The sequence below is a fragment of the Narcine bancroftii genome, chromosome 1 (assembly GCF_036971445.1).
Source record: "Narcine bancroftii isolate sNarBan1 chromosome 1, sNarBan1.hap1, whole genome shotgun sequence".
In the NCBI taxonomy this organism is placed as follows: domain Eukaryota; kingdom Metazoa; phylum Chordata; class Chondrichthyes; order Torpediniformes; family Narcinidae; genus Narcine; species Narcine bancroftii.
The window spans coordinates 440,845,998-440,868,486 of record NC_091469.1 but is presented as its reverse complement, the minus strand read 5'-3'; the positions used below and the strand labels follow the sequence as shown (position 1 = coordinate 440,868,486).

Below are 22,489 nucleotides of genomic sequence, written 5' to 3'. Positions count from 1 at the left end.
TTTCCAATGATTATGCTCCCATTAATCAGCATTGCTATATCTTCTGAAAAAAGAAAAATGCATTTACAGAGTACAGTTCAAGTGCTTTGAAAGCTTAATTTTGGAACAAATCAACTCCTGCCTCAGGAGGGACTTGGATCCAATTTAATTCAATTATTGTCACATGGGCCAACTGTGCATGTCATCACCTGGACCACAAGAGCACCAGGCTAGTGTTCATTGACTATAGCTCAGCATTTAACATCATCGTACCACCAAAACTAGTCATCAAGATTTTTAGGACTCTTTTGTTCCTCAATTTGTAATTGGATCCACAGTTTCTTCATTATCAGACCCCAATAAGTGTGGATTTGCAAGATCACCATCTCCTTCAAGGCTGCATGGTTAGTCTTCTGCTCTATTCCCTCAATACAGATAATTGCGTAAGAAGGTTCAGCTCCAACGCAATCTATAAATTCTCCGATGACACCACTGTTGTTGGCTGACTAATGAGTAATGATGAATCAGAATTATTTTTAAAAATTTTGACATTCAACACGATAACAGGCCCTTCCGACCCACGAGCCTATGCTGTCCAAATAATCCAATTTCTCTACCACCCCTGTAAGTTTAGAAGGGTGGAGGATACTGGAGTACCCGGAGGAAACCCATGCAGACACAGAGAGAATGTACAAACTTCTTGTAGACTTGTCTTCATTGGCGAGATGGTGGTGGAGAGGGTTATCCGATTCAGGTTCCTGGGCCTCTATGAATTGGAAGATCTGTCCTGGGACCAGTATATTGAGGCAGTAATGAAGAAGGCATATCAATGTCTTTACTTTCTCGGGAGTCTGGAGAGATAGAGCATGTTGTCAGATACTCTATGGAACCTCTACAAGTGTGTACTGTGGAAATTATAAAGACCGTTTACATCATGGCCTAGTTTGGAAACCAGTTTCTAGGAAAATGGAAGGCTGCAGAAAGTGGGACACCAAGCCAACAGGCACCACTGAAGACACCTACATAAGGTATTGCCTTAAGAAGGAAGGCAACATCATAAATGATCCCCATCATCCAGGTTACAACCTCTTCTCACTGCTACTTCAGGTAGAAGATCTAGAGCACGGGTGTCAAACTCAAATTCACGGAGGGCCAAAATTAAAAACTTGGACTAAGTCGAGGGTCGAACTAAATATTTATTGAAAATTTTCAACAACATCTGCATGTTTTCTCTTCTTTCAACATATGTAATGTTAAACTTTTTCTTATTAAAATAAATGTTTAATAATAGTTTTGGATAAACTCTTTCCAGAAGCATTAACAAATGAGAAATAAAATATTCAATAAATAATATTTCTCTATAGAGGATTTGTCAAATGTTGCTAGTGCGCTGTCGAATAGTAAAATCTGAGGGCTATTGAGAATGTGGGAGAATAACATGATTCCTGAAACAATCAAATGGGTGACTGATTGTGGGCATGAACTCTAGCAGGGTTATTTGCCATGCCCTTTTTCCATTGGTACAGATATCCTTTGATTTACACACTTTTCAAGTTTTATGCCTAATGAGCTTGTATCCAGGTGCAGGACCATTTTTAACCAGGAATATATTTATCACTGTGACATGAAACTATTGGAAGATCGTTTTATCCTGAGATTAAAGTTCATAATCCTTACTCAGGCCTGTGTGCGGGAGGGCGGGGTTTGCGGGCGATCGGGTTGGACAACGACAGTGCGGGGGCATCGGCTCTCGCTGCAGGGCGGCATCTCGGCGGATCAGCGGCCCTGTCACCGTGAGTCGCGGATCGGCCTACGGCAGGGAGGGGGAGTGGGCAACGGTCCTGGCGAGGTCAGGCCCGAGGCCTCCGGTTCAGGGCGCTGGGAAGCGGCCTTGGCTTCCCCTGACACCGGCCAGGCCCCAAAACCAAAGTCCACGGTGAGACCCTGCAACGTAAACAGAGGAGGTGGGGGCGATTAGCGGGCTGACGCCAATGCATTCTGGGATTTGTTGTATTACTGTGCATGCGCTATACTGGCGCGGCGGCCAGCGGGCCACCTCTAATACATTTTTGAAATGATCTTGCGGGCCAAATATAATTATATCGCGGGCCAGAGTTTGACATGTGTGATCTAGAGGCTTGAATTCTGGCATTTCTAGGTTCAAGAACAGTTTTTTTCCTAACAACCATCAGGGTCTTGAACTTTCTCTAACCAGAACTACTCTAGCACAAAAGTTCAAAGTTCAAATTTATTGTCAGAGTACATACATTCATCAAATACAACCCTAAGATTCCTTTTCCTGCAGGCCAGGCAAAATTGCTACTTTTTAGTAGTGCAAAAAAAAATACTCAAGAAAAAAGTTACGTATACAAAAGAAAGAAATTAAAACAATCTGACTGCAATAAAGAAAAAAAATTCAGTAACGAATAATGTGCGATGTAAGAATCCTTAAATGAAATCAACGGTCTGTCTTTGCTATTGTAACACTTTTTCTTGAAATAACTGCAACTGATTTATTAGAATAAATTTGCCATGACCTATAATCGTAAATAGTCCTATAGTGGAATGCCTAGGGAAATAGTTCATGGAAATTTTAGTAACGGTTGGGTTATTGTATCAGGATTGGGACAACTTGCATTTCATGGTATAGATAAAGGATTTTGATGTAAAATTAGGACTCATTTTGAAATGGTTTAAGTTTGAAATTATACCAACACTGGCATTGAGGTGATAGTGCAGCAGGTTTATGGCCAGAGGAAGCTCTTGAATGTAGTTGTTACTTCGATACAGAATTGGCAAATGTAATACATTCTGGAAAAGTGAAAGATGTACTTCGCCTGCCTGTACAAGGAACTTTTCATCACTAAATGTTACAGACAGGCATATTCCAAGAAATTGAGGTGATGTTGATGTATGCAAATAGAATATTTCCTTCTGTGAATGTACTATTTATACATTTTATGACTGATTTTGAAACAAAGTACTCCTTCATTAGGAATATATAATTTAGGAATACATATTATCCATTGCACAGACACTTCCATATGCTGATCTCTTTGACAGTTATAAAAAGGTGTTGAAATTTATTACTGTGTGGCAAACCGTGCCACTCCATTATCAAACCAGTATCTGTAGTTGCGGGCCCCTGCAGGATCAGGAGTTCCAGGGGGTGGGGGGGGCACAAAGAACTCTGGGTGGCGTGTAACTTCAGAGGTTGGGTGATTGTGATAGCGCGCCAACTGTAATTATTTAAACTCCTGCAAAGATTCCATTGAACAGTTCTGTTGGTTTAGCTCCCAGACAACATCTGTTGTGCTTTATTCACTGCACCACTCACTTCGATACCTCTTATCTGCAGATTTTTTTGGTATCTGTATTGCGTGAATAAATATATTCCCAACTGGTTAGGAATTAAAGTAAACTTCTTCCAAGTACAGTTAGTGCAGCAGCTACTTAATCACTAGGTACTGACTTTACAATAGTCAGTCAGTCAGCATTTTTTGCCATTCTTTTAAAACTGTAAAAATGAAATTGCATTTCTCTAAGACAAGGCTTTACTTAGTAACATAATACTATACATAAGACCAAGCAAAGAAGTGGGCAAAATGGCACCGTAGCAATAATAATTGCTGAAGAAGTCCTGCTCATCTTTCCTAATAATTTGGGTTAATAATTGATTGTAAAAGTTGCACATTTGTGATCGAAACATACTGCTTAGCAACTGGATATTAATTGACCACCTTGACAGCAATGCCCAATTCTGTGTCTGTTTCAGTTCACACCAATTAATTGGTGCAGCTCAACAGTTTCACAAATCAAAATTTTTACAAGTGAATACAAAGGAAATCTTACAGTGCTCAGACAGGTTGGTTAATGTATGAGTGACTAGGTAACTCATCCAGGCACATGACTGACTGCCGCCAAGGCTCAAGTTAACAGATTTGAGCATTTTGCCTTACTTCCACAACAAGGCAAGGGAGTGGAGATCAGATCAATGAGGCTGAGCAGCCTGATGCACTCATTGCAGAGTGTCTTGTGCATGAATAATGAGCACAGAAGTAGTATCCAAGAGCAGCCAAGGCACTGGATGCCAGAAAATTGGTTGACATTTCAGGAAAAAGAGACAATGAGAACACCCAAAAACAATAGGTCTGGCCCCTCAGACCTACCCCATCTTTCAATATGACTGAGCCTCAACTCCTTTTCAGTTCCAATTTCCCTGATCTTCAATCTTTCAAACATCTATCTGTCACCACTTAAAATATAAAAAATTATTTTGCCTCCACCACTCTCAGTGGCAAAGAATTCCAAGGGTTTATTGCCTGCTGTTAGAAGAAACTTCTATGCCCACACTTCCTCCACCACCTCCATTTGGGGTTCCCAAACTGTCCTTCTAAATGAAGTAACACTGTGAATCTGCAGGGGGTCATCGACTGCATCCACTGCTCGCACTGTGTCCTCCTCTACATCGAAGAGACTGGATGCAGACTGGGAGATCGCTGCGTTGAGCACCTTGGCTCTGTCTGATGCAATAGTGAGGATCTCTCTGTGGCCACCCATTTCAAATCTCCACACCATTCCCATGCTGACATATCTGTCCATGGTCTCATGCACTGCCAGACTGAGACCACCCACAAATTGTAGGAAAACATCCTAATCTTCTGTTTGGGCACCCTCCAACTGGATGGCATTAACGTCAACTTCTCCAAGTTCCGTTAGCATCATCCCATCTTTCCCTATGTCTCCTTTCCTCTCGCTCTGTGTCTGTCTGGCTGTCTCTCTCTCTCTTTTCCCTTTTTCCTCAGTTTCCTTTACCATAGGCTTGCATTCACAGAGCCAACCCCTCCTCCCCCATAAATTCTCAGACCTGAAATGTTGGTTATGTATTTTCACCTATGGACGTTGTGAGGCCTTCTGAGTTCCTCCAGCATTTTTGTGCTTTTACTACAATCACAGCATCTGCAGACGTTCGTGTTTCACAAACATCTACGCACTTCATTTTAAATGACAGGTCCCTTGTGTCATAGCTGTATTCATTTGATCACAAGTCTCCCACCAATGTAAATAGCTTGATATCCCACCTCTCCCCTCCCCAAATGATGATTTGCCTAAATGTAAATAGAAGAAAATGAAAGAAGAAAAAAGAGAAAAAAAAACATGCAGTACCCATAAGACCTACACCGAAGAAGCTTGAAATAAAAGTAATACTGAACAGGGGCAACCAGCATCTATGGAAAAGAGAGGTTGATGACTCTTTGTCAGAATTAGGCAACTCTGATGCAAACAGAAAAGACCAGTGATTCAAAATTGTTAAGTCAACTCCTGGGAAGTGGTGTAGTACAAGTTGGAAGATGGGTCCCTGTTCTTCAAAGTTGAGCTTCCTTTGAACAGTGTAAGAAGTCAAAAGTAGGTCAGAATGGGGTTGATTGGAGAATTAAAGAAAAACGACAATTCTTGCACAACATAGAGAATTAAACAATATGGAAATAGTGTGGAAGATGATCGAAGTAAACAGATCAATCCTCAAATTTATTGAGTGAAGCAGGCTTGAACAGGTGAACTACCAACACTTACTCTGGCATTCCACATTCTTTTCAGGAATCCCAAAGCCAACATACAATCAGTCAGGAAATTCTTCTCCAAAATGAATAATGTGAACAACACAAATGAGATTTTGTGAACACAATGCATTTTGCTCATGGTGGGTTGCTTTTGTGATTGCCAGTGGTGTATCACTGGGATTGGATTGGATTTCAGACCGTCACACGCACACACATACCCACACACACTTGGGTGATATGACAAGCATGTTTGTAAATGATACAAAAATTGTAGGTGCTGTTGGCAGTGAGGGCATTAGTCTTAGGCTACACAATTATATTGGTTGTAATTATTAGTGAGCAATGGAAGAAATAATTTAATCTTGATAAGTGTGAGGTAATCCCACTGGGGGGGATCAAATAAGCGTAGGGTATTTATCATGAATGGTAGGGCCCAAAAGAATATTGTGGATTAAAGTGACATCGTGCACAAGATCAAAGTTAGATCTGAAGGCAGATACCAGGTACAGTGCCTTCCATAATGTTTGGGACAAAGACATCACTTTTTTTTTTATTTTCCCCTGTACTCCGCAGTTTGTAATTTTGTAAATTTGTAATCAAACAATTCACATGTAATGGCAGTGCGCATTTTATTTCAGGTTATTTGTATAGGTTTTGGTTTGGCCATGTAGAAATTACAGCACTTTTTACACATAGTTCCCTCATTTCAGGGCACAATAATGTTTGGGATATAGCAATGGTACTTATTTTAATGTAGCCACGTTTAGTGCTTTGTGGCATATCCCTGCTGAAGTCTGTGATTCATAGACATCACCAGCTGCTGAGTATCTTCTCTCATGATGCTCTGCCAGGCCTCAACTACAGCCAAATTCAGCTCCTGCTTGTTTCGGGGACTTGTCCCCGAAGTTTTCTCTTCAGCACATGGAAGGCAGGCTCAATTGGACTTAGATCGGGTGACTGACTTGGCCATTCAACAATTTTCTAGTTTTTAGCTTTGAAAAACTTCATTGTTGCTTTAGCAGTATGTTTGGGATAAAGCGCCATCCAATGAGTTTTGAGGCATTTGCTTGAACATGAGCAGATAAGAGGTTTTTATGCACCTCAGAATTCATTTTTTAACTGCCATCAGCAGTTAAAACATCAAATGAAGATAAGTACTTGTGGCAGCCATACATGCCAGGCCATAACACCCCCACCACCATGTTTCACAGATGAGGTGGTATGCTTTGGATCTTGGGCAGTTCCTTTATGCCTCCACACTTTGTTCTTGCCATCACTCTGATACAGGTTAATCTTGGTCTCATCTGTCCACAAGACCTTTTACCAGATTTCTGCAGGCTCTTTTAAACACAGGCAATCCCTGGGTTGAAAATACCTAATTTACAGAAAAATTCATACTTGCTTACTGAGAAGTCGATCGGAAGTAGAATGCAATGAACGTCTGGATTGAGCGTGATTATGCTGTAGGATACTCTTGTGCGATGCTGCCATCGCACAGCATCGTGAGAGAGTTTGCAGTAGGATACTCTCGCACGGTGCTGTTATTACCCAGCAGGGAGGGAAGGAGGGAGCAAGAGAGGGGAGCATGAGAGGGAGGGAGGGGGAACAAAAGAGTAGCCTTCTCTTCATCATCTTCTGTGAATGTTAACTTGTAATCATGATCTTATGACCATATGTAGTTACTTTTATTCTTATGTACAGTATTATTATGTTTAAGATCTTTTAGTGTATTGGGAAGTGTTTTATGTACATATAAAAGTATAATATACTAAGATAAACTTTGACGAACTGATGCTAAATAAGGACCGTATGTACCCATTCCAACTTAAATACAAATTCTAATTAAAGACAAACTTGGGTAACTGAACTCGTTTTTAAACCCAGGGACTGCCTATACTTCTTGGCAAACTATAACTTGGTCATCCTGTTTGTGGCTAACTAGTAGTTTGCATTTAGCAGTATAGCCTCTGTATTTCTTTTCGTGAAGACTCCTGCAGACCTTAGTCACTGACACATCCACACCTGCCTGCTGAAGTGTGTTTCTGATCTGTCAGACAAGCGTTTGTGAAGCAAAATGGCCTAAGCATTATGATGCACTGAAATAGGGGCATTATGTACAAAGATTGTTGTAAATTTCCTCATGGTCAAACCAAAACGTTCACAAATAATCTTTAATAAAATCTGGAATGTCTACTTTAATCACATGTAAATGGTTAGATTACAAATTTAAAACTGTGGAGCAAAGGAGAAAATAAAGGAAAAATGTATCTTTGTCCCAAAGATTACGGAGGGCACTGAACATGGGTGAGGAAGACATGCAGGATGCTTATCTTTGTGACCTGGGCATAGAGTAGAAGAACAGAGAGTTCTTTTTTTTTTTTTTTTTTTTTTAAATTTTTTATTTTTCACACCATAAATCACAATAGCCATGATATACACTTTTTCTTTTCCACACATTTACAGTGATGAGAGTTCTTAATGGAACATTATATAACAGGGCTGATGCCACAGCTGAGATACTTTGTGTAGTCCTCATCATCACATATAGGAAGGCTGTGATTGGACCAGAGAGGGAACAATTACTGGCACTGTATGTAATTATTTTGTTAATATCCATGAGGTTGATAAGGGGAGAATCGCCAGGATGTTGCTTTAGTTATGAGGAGAGACCAGGACTTGTGCATAGAACATAACAGCACAGTACAAGCCCTTCAGCCCACTATGTTGTGCTGACCCATATAAACCTACATCAGGATCAATCTAATCTTCCCCTACCTCACAACCCATAACTCCCTATTTTTCTTACATTCATGTGTCAATCAGAGAGTCTTTAAATGTCCACGTTGAATCAACCTTAACTGCTACCCATTGCATTGCAGGTACCCACCACTCACCTTAAATAGATGTCCTGGTATTGCCCTTTGCTGTCCTGATGAAAGTGGTGATGAAAGTTCAAACTCTCTATGTCTCTCATAGCCTCTATTAATTCACCTCTCTTCTTTCATCACTCCAAAGAGAAAAACTCTAGCTCACTCATTGCTTCCTCTTAAGACATGTTCTTTCATCCAAGCAACATCCTGGTAAATACTCTCTGCAACCTCTCCAAAGTTCCCCTAACACAACACAATAATCTAAGGTGTGGTCCATCATATCAATTGTGCAAAAACTTGTTTTCTTTGGAGCAGTGGAGGAAATCACTTGATGTACATAAAATAAAAACAGGTATAGATTGGGCAGAAAGCAAGAAACTTCCCCCTATGGCACAGGTATCCAACACGAGAGGACATCAGTTTTAAAAGATGAAGAGGAGACAGATGAGAAAGGAACCAAGGAAGAAGATTTCTATGTAGAGGCCAGTGGGCAATTGAATGCTCATAAATGGGATTAGTAAAGATAGAGACATGATGGGTTGAAGGGCCTAGATCTCTGCCACATGACTATGATGCCAATTCTCAGGGTGCAGAGCAAAACATATATTCTATGCAAGAAAAAAAAATCAAAATTACAGTCTACTGTAGTCATCTATTAAATTGTGGTTGATATTTATATATCATTTATATTTTATTCCTCATGGATATTACCAAGATAATTACGTACAGTAATCATCCCCACTCTGAGATGCAGAACATTCTTTTCTTTTTTTTAAAAAAAAAAACAGCCTTCCACTCAAGCTATCTTCAATTCATTCACACTGCATGCCTCTTGCTCACACACTTCTATAAAGCTCCACAGACGCAAGTGTTCTTTTCAAACAAATGACGCACACTTAGATTAATTATAAACACAATCATTAACACTCTATAAATAAGTCAACTTCCTGGGGGATGCATGTTCTGATATAGGATTTTAGAGTCATAAAGTCAGACAGCAGAGAACAGCACAACCCACCCATGCCAATCAAGTAAACATTCGGGTCTCGTCCCACTTGAAAACTTCCCATCCATACCTCTCCAAATGCCTTTTGAACATTGAATCTACAATTTCCTCTGGCAGTTCATTTCACATACAGACCATCTTCTGAGTGAAAATGTTGCTTCTCCTCCTCGGTGCCTCCTCTTATCTAGTCCATGCCCTCTAGTCCTAGAATTAAGCAGCAGTTCAATCCTACATGCTAGGAAATAAAAACCAAGACGATCCAATCTCTCCCTATAACTCATGCTCACTAGTTCTGGCCACATCCTGATGAACATCCTCTGCAACCCCATCCAACTTATTAAAATCCTTGTTATAGCTGGGCAAGAGATCTGCCCATAGTACTCCCAAGTATGGCCTCACCAATGGTCTGTAACAGCTGAATCATAAGGTCCCAAATTTACTCCATCCCCTGCTCAGTGAATCCAAGCATCCCAAAATGCCGCCTTCACCATTTTGTCCATCTACATGTACTTTTTGTGGAAGTATGCACCTGTATCCCTCAATCTTTCTGTTCTACGACACACTTCAGGCCCCGCCATTTACTGTGCAAATCTTACCCTGGTTTGATTTACCAAAGTGCAATACTTAAGATTTGACAGAGTTAAATTCCTCTTTATCAGAGTCAATTGAACACATAATAAAAGGGAGGAATGTGGCCTCATTAACTTGTGCTTTGTCATACAAACCCTGTCCACTCAGAAACGTACCAGATGCTCAGAATGTCAGAGCAGAACTTTAATAAACTTTCAGCAGCAAAAGTATTTAACGTTGAAAGGAAAATAATTTGATATTTGTAAAGTTAAAAGCACTTATTATTTTGTGATTTTTTTTTCAGAATCAGTAATATCTTTAACTACACTATAAGTTTCTGAAAGACTCCCACCTTGAGCACATTTGAGATACCTTTTCTTTCGTTTCCTCTTCTCCAACTAGTTTATTTATCTCTCTCCAATCAGAACCTGTAACGTTGGCACATTAGTGCTATGGTAACATTGTATCATTGTTAAATTAGCATTCAAAGACCTGGCTAGTGATTGGTCGATATGATTCAAGTTGTTACCACAAAAGCTGGAAATTTAATTTAGAATGACTACAATATTTAAGAAGGAGTCAGAATATCAGTGATGGTGACAATAAAATCTCATGATTGTCAATAAAACCCAGCTGGTTCATTAACTTTATTCATCTGTGATGGAATGACCTATCCTTGCTGGTCAATACACAAATATACTGGAGAAAGCAGCCTGAGCAAGTAAAGGGCAACCAATGTTTCAGGCCTGGGCCTTCGTTGGGTATAAGCAAAACCCTGCAGGCAGGGGGAGAAACAGAGACTAACAGGTAAAAAGTCGTAGGTAATACACGTGGGAGGGTAGAAGAGAAAAAATTGAGAAGTGATAAGAGGAGAGGGCCTAGATTAGCTATTCAGGAACCTTTCTGTTTTTGCAGAGCCCAGGCATGAAACATTGGTTACCCTTCTGTTCCTTTGGATGTTGAGTGATCTGCTGAGTTTCTCCAGCATGTTACTGTATTGCACTCGAGCCCAGCATCAGCAAACTTTCTTGTTTACATCCTTGCAGAGTTTGGCCTATGTCTTGGGGAGGAAACAGTGATCTGCCCTCTTAAGCAGCTCAAAGTTAAAAAGATAAATTCTGGCCAATAATGTCCACATCTGAAAAATTATTCCATTCCACTGACTTTACCAAGGGCGAAACACATGTCTATTGGCTCTTCATCACCCAATATAATGCAGAGAGAACCAGAAACAGAATTTATTGACATGAACATGTCACAAAAAAATTTCATGAAATAAAAAGAATAGAAGGTACAGAAGAAAAAGTGAGTAGATTGGAGATGGTCATGACAGAAATAGGGAAAAGAGTAGACAAGGTGGAAGAACGAGAAACAACCGTAGAAATGGAAGTGAACGACATAAAAAGGAAAATGGAAGAATCTGATTTTTAAAAAAAGTTAAAAAAACACAGGAGTTGTTAGCTCAGAAGATGGATATAATGGAAAATTATAATAGGAGAAACAATATAAAGATAGTGGGCCTTAAGGAAGATAAAGAAGGCAAAGATATGAAAGAATTTATAAAAGAATGGATCCCCAGGGTCCTAGGAATGCCAGAAATACAGGAAGGAATGGAAATAGAAAGGGCACACAGAACATTAGCCCCAAAACCATAGCCACAACAAAAACCAAGATCAAGTCTAGTAAAATTCTTGAGATATACGACAAGAGAAAATATATTGGAGAAGGCAATGAAAAAAATGAGAGAAGACAAAAAGCCACTGGAATACAAAGGTCAAATTTTTTTTTTCTACCCAGACATAAGTTTTGAGCTCCTGAAGAAGAGGAAGGAGTTTAAAGCAGCAAAATCGATCCTATGGAAGAAAGGCTATAAATTTATGTTAAAATATCCAGCAGTGCTTAAAATAGTTATCCCGGGGCAGCAAAGCAGACTGTTCTCGGATCTGGAGAAAGCACGAGAATTTGCAGAACACCTGCAAAACAGACAGAGAGATGAAGAGATGTAACAAGAACAAGAATGACGACAAACTTCATATAAAGAAGAAAAATAATGTATAAATAAGAACTAAGAAGGGGAAGAAAGAGAGTAAGGGGGGAATTAAGCTTTGTTATATGTGAAGATAAAAGTCTTTTCTGGGGGGGCTGGGTGGGAGAGAATAACAGTCACTGCAAAATCAGTTGACGCTTGCGAGCGGGTTCGCAATCCAAATGGAGAGGGGAGTTGTGGTTGCCCAGCAAGGGACAAGGGGCAACTCAAAGAGGGGGGAACCATTTGGGGTTAAGGGAATTTTAGATGTGGGAATAGTGGAAATAATTTATGTTTTAGAACTGTTGTCTTACATTGTGTTCAAAAAAAGAAACAGAAATGGATAAGGAGGAAAGGTGGTGATGAGGAAGCGGAAATGAGAGGTAAACAAAGTATGAAATGGCCATGTTGAACTATAGACTATAAATATTAACGGAATACAACCAAATCAAAAGGAAGAGGCTGTTAAAATTACTGAAGAAAGAAAAAATTGACATAACATTCATGCAGGAAATACATCTAACTGAAGTGGAACACAAGAAATTAAGGAGGGACTGGGTAGGGCCCGTAACGGCAGCATCATATAATTCAAAAGCCAGAGGAGTAGCTACATTAATCAATAGAAATATACCAATCAAAATAGAGGAGGAAATAATAGATCCAGCAGGGAGGTATGTAATGATAAAGTGTCAGATATATTCAGAATTTTGGAATTTGCTCAATGTATATGCACCTAATGAAGAGGATCAAAAATTCATGCAAGATATCTTTTTGAAGATTGCAGATACGCAGGGGAATATACTGATAGGAGGGGACTTTAACCTTAATTTGGACTCAAAGATGGATAAAACTGGAAAAAAGACGAGCAGAAAGAACAAAGTAACCAAATTTATGGTTAAATCGATGCAGGAAATGCAACTTTTGGATATATGGAGGAGACAACACCCAAAGGAGAAGGAATACTCATATTATTCGCGTAGACATAAAACATACTCAAGGATAGACCTGTCCCTGTTGTCAGCCCACATCCAAGGGAGAGTTAGAAAAACAATATAAAGCTACATTGTTATCAGATCACTCACCCCTGTTATTAGCAATAGAGCTGGAGGACATCCCACTGAGAACGTATAGATGGAGATTAAACTCCATGCTACTTAAAAGACAGGATTTTAGAGAATTCATTGAGCGCCAAATTAAAATGTAATTTGAAATAAATACGGAATCAGTGAAAGATAAATTTATACTATGGGATGCAATGAAAGCATTCATCAGAGATAATAACTTATGTAACTAAGATGAAGAAGGACTACAATCGGGAAATAGAATAGCTGCAAAGGGAAATAGCAAGTACAGAAAAAGAATTAGCAATAAGGAATTAGCAACAAGAAGAAGAGAATTGGCATACAAAAAAATAAAATATTAAACACTACAAACATACAAGGTGGAGAACAACATAATGAAGACAAAACAAAAGTATTATGAGCTAGGAGAAAAAATGCACAAAATACTAGCTTGGCAGTTTAAGACAGAACAAACTAAAAGAACGGTATTGGCATCAAGGAAAAAGGACAAACAAATTACATATAACCCAAAGCAGATCAATAAAAACTTCAAGGAATTCTACGAGCAATTATATCGAACTGAGAATGAAGGGAAAGAAGACAAAATACAAAATAGATGAGTTTCTAGCTAAAATTGAACTGCCGAAATTGCAAGAAGAGGAGCAAAATAAATTAATAAAATCATTTGAAATAGAGGAAATACAGGATATATTAAAAGAACTAACGAACAATAAAAAGCCGGGAGAGGACGGACTCCCAATAGAATTCTATAAAACATTTAAAGACTTATTAATTCCTCCTCTCCTTGAAGTAATGAACCAGATTGAAGAAACACAAAACATGCCAGATTCATGCAAAACAGCAATAATTACAGTAATACCAAAGACAGGGAAAGATCCACTAACACCAGCATCGTATAGACCAATATCTCTACTTAACACAAATTTTAAGATAATAGCTAAACTATTAGCAAACAGATTGACTGACTGTGTACCAAAAATAGTAAAACTGGATTTATTAAGAAAAGACGAACAACGGACAATATCTATAAGTTCATTAACTTAATCCATGCAGTACAAGGAAACAAAACGCCAACAGTGGCAGTTGCCTTAGACACAGAGAAAGCCTTTGACAGAGAAGAATGGAATTATTTATTCAAAGTACTACAGAGGTTCAACCTACCAGAGAAATATATTAATTGGATTAAAGCATTATATAAGGGACAATTGGCAAACGTGACAGTAAATGGATATATATCAAACCAATTTAAATTAAGCAGGGATGTCCACTATCTCCCTCACTGTTCGCATTAGAACCACTGGCAGAACTGATAAGAACAGAAAATAAAATAAGAGGGATAAAAATAAAAGAGAAGGGATATAAAATCAGTCTATTTGCAGATGATGTCATAGTATACTTAACAGAACCAGAAATATCAATAAAAGAATTACATAAGAAATTGAAGGAATATGGAGAAGTATCGGGGTACAAGATCAACACAAATAAAAGTGAAGCGATTCCAATGAATAATGCGGATTTCACAAAGTTTAAGAAAGAATCACCATTTAGATGGCAAACACAAGCAATCCGAGACCTAGGTATACAACTAGATAATAATCTAGGCCATCTATACAAACTAAATTATCAGCCATTAATGAAGAAATTACAAGACGACTTAGAACATTGGAAAGATTTACCACTAACACTGATAGGAAGGGTAAATTGCATTAAAATGAACATCTTCCCAATGATACAATACCTATTCCAATCATTACCAATTCACGTAACAGAGAAATTCTTCAAGGAGCTAAAGAAAATAATAAGGAAATTCTTATGGAAAGGGGGGAATCCGAGGATAGCGCTAGATAAATTAACCGAATGGTACAAACAAGGGCGCTGTAAGAATTATTATACAGCAGCACAATTAAGATACCCATCAGATTTTTATCAAACAAGGGAAAAATCAGATTGGACCAGATTAGAGCTACATAAAATAGGGGAGAAGGTACCTGAACATATACTATATAAGTGGGATGAAAAGCTGGTGCAACATAGGAATTCACCAGTACTGCACCATCTGCTCAACATTTGGAAGAAGCTTCACGCAGAAAGGAATAAAAGAAATTATCAACTACCAAAATTAATATTGACACAAAATCAACTAATCCCTTTCACAATAGATAACCTTTCCTTTAGAGAATGGGAGAGAAAAGGGATCAAAAGAATAGAAAATTGTTTATCGGGAAATAAATTATTATCTTTTGAACAAATGAAGGACAAATATGGTATAACTTACGGTACAATGTTTGCATACCACCAACTGAAAACCAACTTGAAGGACAAATTGGGAAGCAGGCTGAAGTTACCAGAAGGAAGCAATTTTGAATATGTGATTACAGACACAATGATAATTAAAAGATTTATAACAAACATGTACATCAAACTGCAAGAGAAAGAGAACGAGGAAATAAGCTATAAACCCAAACAAAAATGGGAACAAGATCTAAACATAAAGATAAAGAATGAAACATGGGAAAAGCTATGTTCTGGAACTATGAGAAATACAATAAAACGAGGTTATGCATGATACAATATAATTGGTTACACAGGCTATATACCACGCCCCAAAAGTTAAATAAATGGACCCAACAGTATCAGATATATGTTTTCGATGTAAGAAGGAAAAGGGAACAACAGTATATGCAATTTGGGCATGTGAGAAAGTGGAAAAGTTTTGGGAAGATCTAAATCAGGTATTAAATAGAATCACAAAAAGCAACATACCAAAAAATCCAGAGATCTTTCTTCTAAGTAATACAAGAAGTAAAGAACTTGGCCTTGATTTGGATGGAGCTCAAAAAAGATTTATTATGATAGCCTTAGCTGTAGCAAAAAAATGTATTATGTCAACCTGGAAATCAGAAGATAGGCTGAGAATACAGCAATGGTACATAGAAATGAATAAATGTATTCCATTGGAAAAAATAACATATAATTTAAGAAATAACATCACAGTATTCGAACAAATTTGGGAACCGTACATGGAACACAACAGAGGAGTCCTACCGCGGGACCTCCACCACCTAAAATGACAGAATGAGAAGACAAAATGAACTGACCCAGTATGTAAAAGTAGATGCCACAATTTTCTTGTTTATTTTCATTGTGTGATGACATTGTTTAATGGGTTTAATGTATCATATAGGTTGAACGTTGAGTGAGTGGGGAGGGGGTGGGAAGGAGGGAGGGAAGGGAAGGGGGAAAAGGGGAGAAAATGACACTGTGTATATTCAAGAGGGAAATGTTTGTGTGTATTTTGGTCAGTATGGTTCATAGTGTGAAAAATAAAAAATTTTTAAAAAAAATGTCACAAAATGTTGTCATCAATCCAAGGCAAGATTGACCACTATCGGCAGAAGGTTGCTGACAGTTAAAAAAGGACCACACAATTATAACAGAGCCTGGCAACTCTTTGCAAACTGCTCTCCTTCCATTTATTATAATTGTTATTATTCAAAATCAAATCAATTAGCTTTATTGTCATTGTACAAGTTATACAACGAGATTTATGACAGCAGTTCAAGGTTACCAATGCAGCGACGCAACCACAGGCAGCACCACACAAGTTAAATAAATAATTTAATTTACAGTGCCGTATATGTCCTTTATGTGAATGGAGGGGAGGTGTCAGCTGTATGTATGATAGATGTGGAGGACAGAGAGGGGAATTTGTGGATATGTGTGTTCAGTATAGAGACAGCCTGGGGGAAAAAACTGTTTCTGAGTCTCTTTGTTCTTGTCTTTATTGACCTGTAGCGTCTGCCAGAGGGTAGTAGGTCAAACGGATGCAGGGCAGGATGGGTGGGGTCCTTTATTATTGCTTGTGCTCTACTGAGGCAACGAGAGGTGTTGAGATCCTTCAGGGAGAGTAGGGAACATCCAATTATCTTTTCTGCTGCCCTCACCACCCGTTGAAGTCTTTGCCGCTCTTCTTCAGTGCAATGGGAGAACCATACTGTGCTGCAGTACAGCAGGATGCTCTGTCTGGTGGAACTGTAGAAGGTCATCAGCAGCTTCTGACCCACCTTGCTCTTTTTGAGCATTCTCAGGAAGTACAGGCGCCTCTGAGCCTTTTTAATGACTGTTGAAGTGTTTACAGTCCAGGAGAGGTCGTCTGAGATATTGATGCCCAGGAGGGTGAAACTGTGGACCCTCGTCACACAGATCAGACCTGTTCTTCCTGAAGTCCAGGATAATTTCCTTTGTTTTTGTGGTGTTTAGGATCAGGTTATGAGCCCGGCACCACTCGGTCAGATTCAGGATTTCATTCCTGTAGGCAGACTCATCTCCCCCTGTGATCAACCCCACCACCGTGGTGTCATCTGCAAGCTTCGCTACGGTGTTACTGGCGTAGACAAGTCTGCAGTCAGCGGTGTAAAAAGTGAAGAGCAAAGGGCTCAGCACACAGCCTTGTGGAGAGCCCGTGCTCAATGTGCGGGTGGAGGACAGGTGGGTTCCAAGTTTGACTCTCTGTGGTCTATCTGTAAGGAAATCTTTGATCCATGAACAGATGAGAGGATGAAGGCCCAGAGCAGACAGTTTACTGACTAGGATATCAGGGATGATGGTGTTAAAGGCTGAGCTGAAATCCACGAAAAGTACCCTTGCATAGGTGTTCCTGTGTTCCAGATGGCTCAGCACAGTGAGGAGGATGATGGATATGGTGTCTTCCATTGATCTGTTCGCTTTATAAGCGAACTGGTATGGGTCGAAGGAAGGAGGCAGACAGTCTTGGATGTGGCCTAGGACCAGTCGTTCCAGGCACTTGGTGATGACAGGTGTGAGTGCTACTGGACGATAGTCATTTAGGCCGGTTATTTATGGTTTCTTTGGTATGGGTATGATGGTGGAGGCCTTCAGACAAGCTGGTACAATGGCTTTTGACAAGGAAAGGTTGAAGATTGTAGTGAAGACCTGGGACAGCTGATTTGCACAGGCCCTAAGTATCTTCCCCGGTACGCCGTCTGGACCAGCCGCTTTTCTGGGGTTTACCCTGGCAACTCTTTGCAAACTGCTCTCCTTCCATTTATTATAATTGTTATTATTCATCTCTATTATGTAAAGGTTGGCTTATCTGGATAGTATGCAAAAGTTTTTCACAGGAAGTCGCTGCACATGACAATAGACAATTTGATTTGATAACTAAATTCACAACATCTGCCACCTTCCTATATTTTCTTTATTGCCTTTTCCATCTGTGAAGATCACCTACTGTTCATTAAGCAAACATAGCCAAGTCTATCACAGACTCTGACCTCCCATCTATTCAGATATTTATGTGAGGTGCCAACATCATAAAGGATCCCCACACCCTGTATTCGGTCCACACCTGAAAATTTCCTATCCGCATCTCTGCCAGCTCATTTCGGATACTGATTATCTTCTGAGTGAAAATGTTGCCCCTTGGGTGCTTCCTAATTCTCTCTTATCTAGCCTATGCCCTCTAGTCCTAGAGTTAACTACCAGGACAAAAACTGTGTGCATTCACTTTATCCATGACTTTACAAACCTCTACAAGGTCACAACTTTTTCCCACTGCTACCTTCAGACAGAAAGTACAGAAGTCTGAAAACCAGCACCTCTAGGTTCAAAAAACTGTTTCTTTCCAACAACCATCATCAGACTCTTGAACCTCTCCTTGGTACTCTAATCATGGACTGCACCAACACCACAAAAGGATCTGTTGCAAGTCTATTTTTGCACAAAGAGGATAATGAATATTTATTTTTATATTTATTGACTCTTTAATTCAAATATGTATACTATAGTAGTTTGGTTTATTTTGGTAGTTATTTTTTTCCCCCAAAGTACTTGTTCAGCTGCAGCAAGTAAGAATTACTGTGCATATGTACAATTAACATTGTATATGACAATAAACTCATTACCATTATCATCTCTCTCCACTTTAGTGCATGCCAGCTTTTTCAGTTTCTTTTCACCAACATAAATCAGCCATTCAGTATTCTCTGACTTTATCTCCGCTCTCTTCAAGAGTAACCATTATCTACTACAACTTAAATTACAGGTCCCAAAGTTTGGCCTTGGTGCTAGTATTGTACAGTGCACAGTTAGTGTTAGTATTTTTGTCTAGAGTTGAAGCCCATGAGAAGTGGTTTGTATATTGAGATCACATGCACCATGCCAAATTTCGCAATCAATACATCAATACAAATCCAATCACATGAGCTTCAAAGTATTATTTTCTCTTGGCTCTTCCAGCTTTTAATCAAATTTTTAAAAAATTATCAGCAAATATAACTCACACAGAAGAATTTTAAAAGTTAATTTAGATTCATATTGAGTACACTTTCAATAAAACTTTTCTGGTGAGGGAGCAAACATCTGGTGTGGTATTTGTGTTCCAATTTTCCTAATGCAAGTATTAAAAAATCTCCCTCTTTCCCATAGTGTAGAGTAAGGAATCAACTCATTATCAGCTGCATTTTCATAAAATAAAAATGATTGTCATTGGTTCGAAATGTCTGATACATAATTTGAGTGTAAGAAAGGCAGATGCATTCAGACAGAGATGGGATGGCAGTCATCTTAATATATTCTCATTTGATTTCTGATAGAGTGTCAGATGAATCACAGAGAGAGTGAAGGTATAGAACTTGAATGGCAGAAGAGAAGAGTTCGATACAACAATGAATTATTCTCAATTATATGATTTTTTTGTAGTTTTTAAATTTATAAATAAATTGTAAGCAGACAACAATGAATGGGAGAGGTGAGGAGGGAGGAATGCAGCGAGTGGAAATGAAGCATGAGTGATTGCTCCCCCCTCCCTCCCCCCCCCCCCCCTCCCCCCCCTCCCCCCCCTCCCCCCCTCCCCCCCCTCCCCCCCCCCCCCCCGATTTGCTTTGTATCTCGTTGCTAGTGGTGTTAAGGTGTGCTGCAAATGATTGAGAGAGCTGATGGGACCATAAGGGGAATGAAATGGGATTAGTGTTGTGGTGGTACACCACCAGCTTACTGCAGGAGTGTAAGGGGGACAGGACAACACCTGGCCGGCTATCAATCAGTCGGCCTGAATGGATCAAGCCCCACCCAGTCGGGTGTCAATCACCCTCTGGGCTATAAGCCTGTGCAGCTTCCCGAGGCCTCACTCAGAGTTGCTCCAGCCACAGCCAGCCTGCCTCTGTGGAGGTTTTTGTGGATTAAAGCCTGTTGTTCAGTCTCTACTTTGTGTGTGTCTGATTCTGTCTAACAGTGCACCACAAGTGTAAAGAGGTGTAACCAGCATGGATTTAGTGGGCTGAAAGCCACGCTACCCAGTTGAATGACTCAGTGGTTTCTTTCCTAGTTCCAGATAGACAGACCAACCCCCACTTCCCACCTGTAGGAAAGAAGACTGAACTACAAGATAAATAATGAGAACTGGGGGGTGGAGGGAGAGCTCAACACACACACTCTCTAACGAGAAATGAAAAAAGTGCTACAGAGAGGGAAGGAGCTGGAGAGATGGGTAGAGCGAGTTCGCAACCTTGAGACATTAGAAGATAGGAAAATGCCCTCAGTTTCTGACCTAAGGTGTGAATGATCAGTCAATACTATTTTAAAACAAGCCTTCCACTTATGCGCATTGGACTTGGAAATCATTTTAATTCAAATCCGAAACGACTATTTTTCCCACGTCTGGGAAACGGGCGCTTTAATCGGTCTCTCCCGTCAGGCTGATCATGGGAGAAGCGGTCACCATTCGGTCTTGGATCGAACAAATGAATGAAGGGAAACTCACGCTAAAACTGAGCGAGCAAAGACGATTGCAACAACGTGGTGGATCTGACTTGTGCGGCTGGAGGAGAGAGAGGCTGGAGGAGAGAGAGGCTGGAGGAGAGAGAGGCTGGAGGAGAGAGAGGCTGGAGGAGAGAGAGGCTGGAGGAGAGAGAGGCTGGAGGAGAGAGAGGCTGGAGGAGAGAGAGGCTGGAGGAGAGAGAGGCTGGAGGAGAGAGAGGCTGGAGGAGAGAGAGGCTGGAGGAGAGAGAGGCTGGAGGAGAGAGAGGCTGGAGGAGAGAGAGGCTGGAGGAGAGAGAGGCTGGAGGAGAGAGAGGCTGGAGGAGAGAGAGGCTGGAGGAGAGAGAGGCTGGAGGAGAGAGAGGCTGGAGGAGAGAGAGGCTGGAGGAGAGAGAGGCTGGAGGAGAGAGAGGCTGGAGGAGAGAGAGGCTGGAGGAGAGAGAGGCTGGAGGAGAGAGAGGCTGGAGGAGAGAGAGGCTGGAGGAGAGAGAGGCTGGAGGAGAGAGAGGCTGGAGGAGAGAGAGGCTGGAGGAGAGAGAGGCTGGAGGAGAGAGAGGCTGGAGGAGAGAGAGGCTGGAGGAGAGAGAGGCTGGAGGAGAGAGAGGCTGGAGGAGAGAGAGGCTGGAGGAGAGAGAGGCTGGAGGAGAGAGAGGCTGGAGGAGAGAGAGGCATTGGGGCGGTGAAGCATGGAAATGGCACACATTGAGGATAAAACGTAGAGCTAAACCGGGACTTCTTCCCAACCCAGTTCAAATGCCACTCGGTTTTCAGTTCATGAGGACACTAATGCACCACCAGATCGGAAGCTTTCACAGATTCAAGGAAACCAAAAGATTGGGTTCCTTTTCAGTTCCGCGCAGCTCCTGGCTTCAAAGAGAAGCCGGCCGCCGTCACTTACAATCTCGGCGATCATCAACAACCCAGGGAGAGTGGTGAGAAAAGCCCTGTCGCAGCTCCTGGCCGCGGAGCCGAAGGACACGGTGAAGGTGCTGCTCGTCGTGCTGATGGTCCGGGGGAAATCTTCCATCTTTGAAAGCCCAAGACGTTGAACTCGGCAAAGTTTCCCAGCGTGTGACTGGGCAGGAGCCGGACCCGGGGCGCTGGAGTCAGGGCTCCGACGAGTCCATGGTGGACGATCCCGGCCGGACGCCTGGCCACGATGCAGCAGAGCGGGCTGAACTCCCCCAGGTGGCTGTGCCTGCACCAGGTAACCTCAGCAAAACTCCCTCGACACGCCCCTCCCGGGCTCCAAATGGTCACATCGTTCATTCCTTCTTAAAGAGACAGGCCACGAAATTTCACCTTCCCGTTTCTGGATCCCACCGCAATCACAGAGCTGATTCTGCGTCGCAGCACAAGGCCGGAGAAGGGCAAACAGTGGACTTTATATAGCAAGGATAAAGACACAAAAGCACACTTCAGCAAAATGTAGGCAGGCTTCCGAACGAAATGGTTGGGGGGGGGAGGGGACGATCCCACAGGTAGGAGATAATAAGGGAGGGAGGGCACACCAGCAAACAAGGGGAGGGCTCTGTGAATGGAGAGCTGGGGAAGAGAGAGAACAGGGAGTGGGCTAGCAGAAACTGGAGAAGTTGATATTAATCCCATCCAGTTGGAGA

At 40.9% G+C, this 22,489-nt stretch overlaps 1 protein-coding gene across 2 annotated transcripts in view; it reads right to left on the bottom strand.

Moving 5' to 3' along the window:
• Window positions 1-22,253, bottom strand: part of cmtm8b (CKLF-like MARVEL transmembrane domain containing 8b) — an 83,871-nt gene extending 61,618 nt beyond the window's left edge. Inside the window, exon 1 of one of the 2 annotated variants that reach the window (XM_069914399.1) lies at window positions 21,769-22,253. In XM_069914399.1, coding sequence (XP_069770500.1) covers window positions 21,769-21,897 — 129 coding nt within the window. In that variant the 5' untranslated portion in view covers window positions 21,898-22,253. The remainder of the gene's footprint in view (window positions 1-21,768) is intronic. The other variant, XM_069914398.1, reaches the window with a different exon arrangement.
• Between the last annotated feature and the right edge of the window lie 236 nt (window positions 22,254-22,489).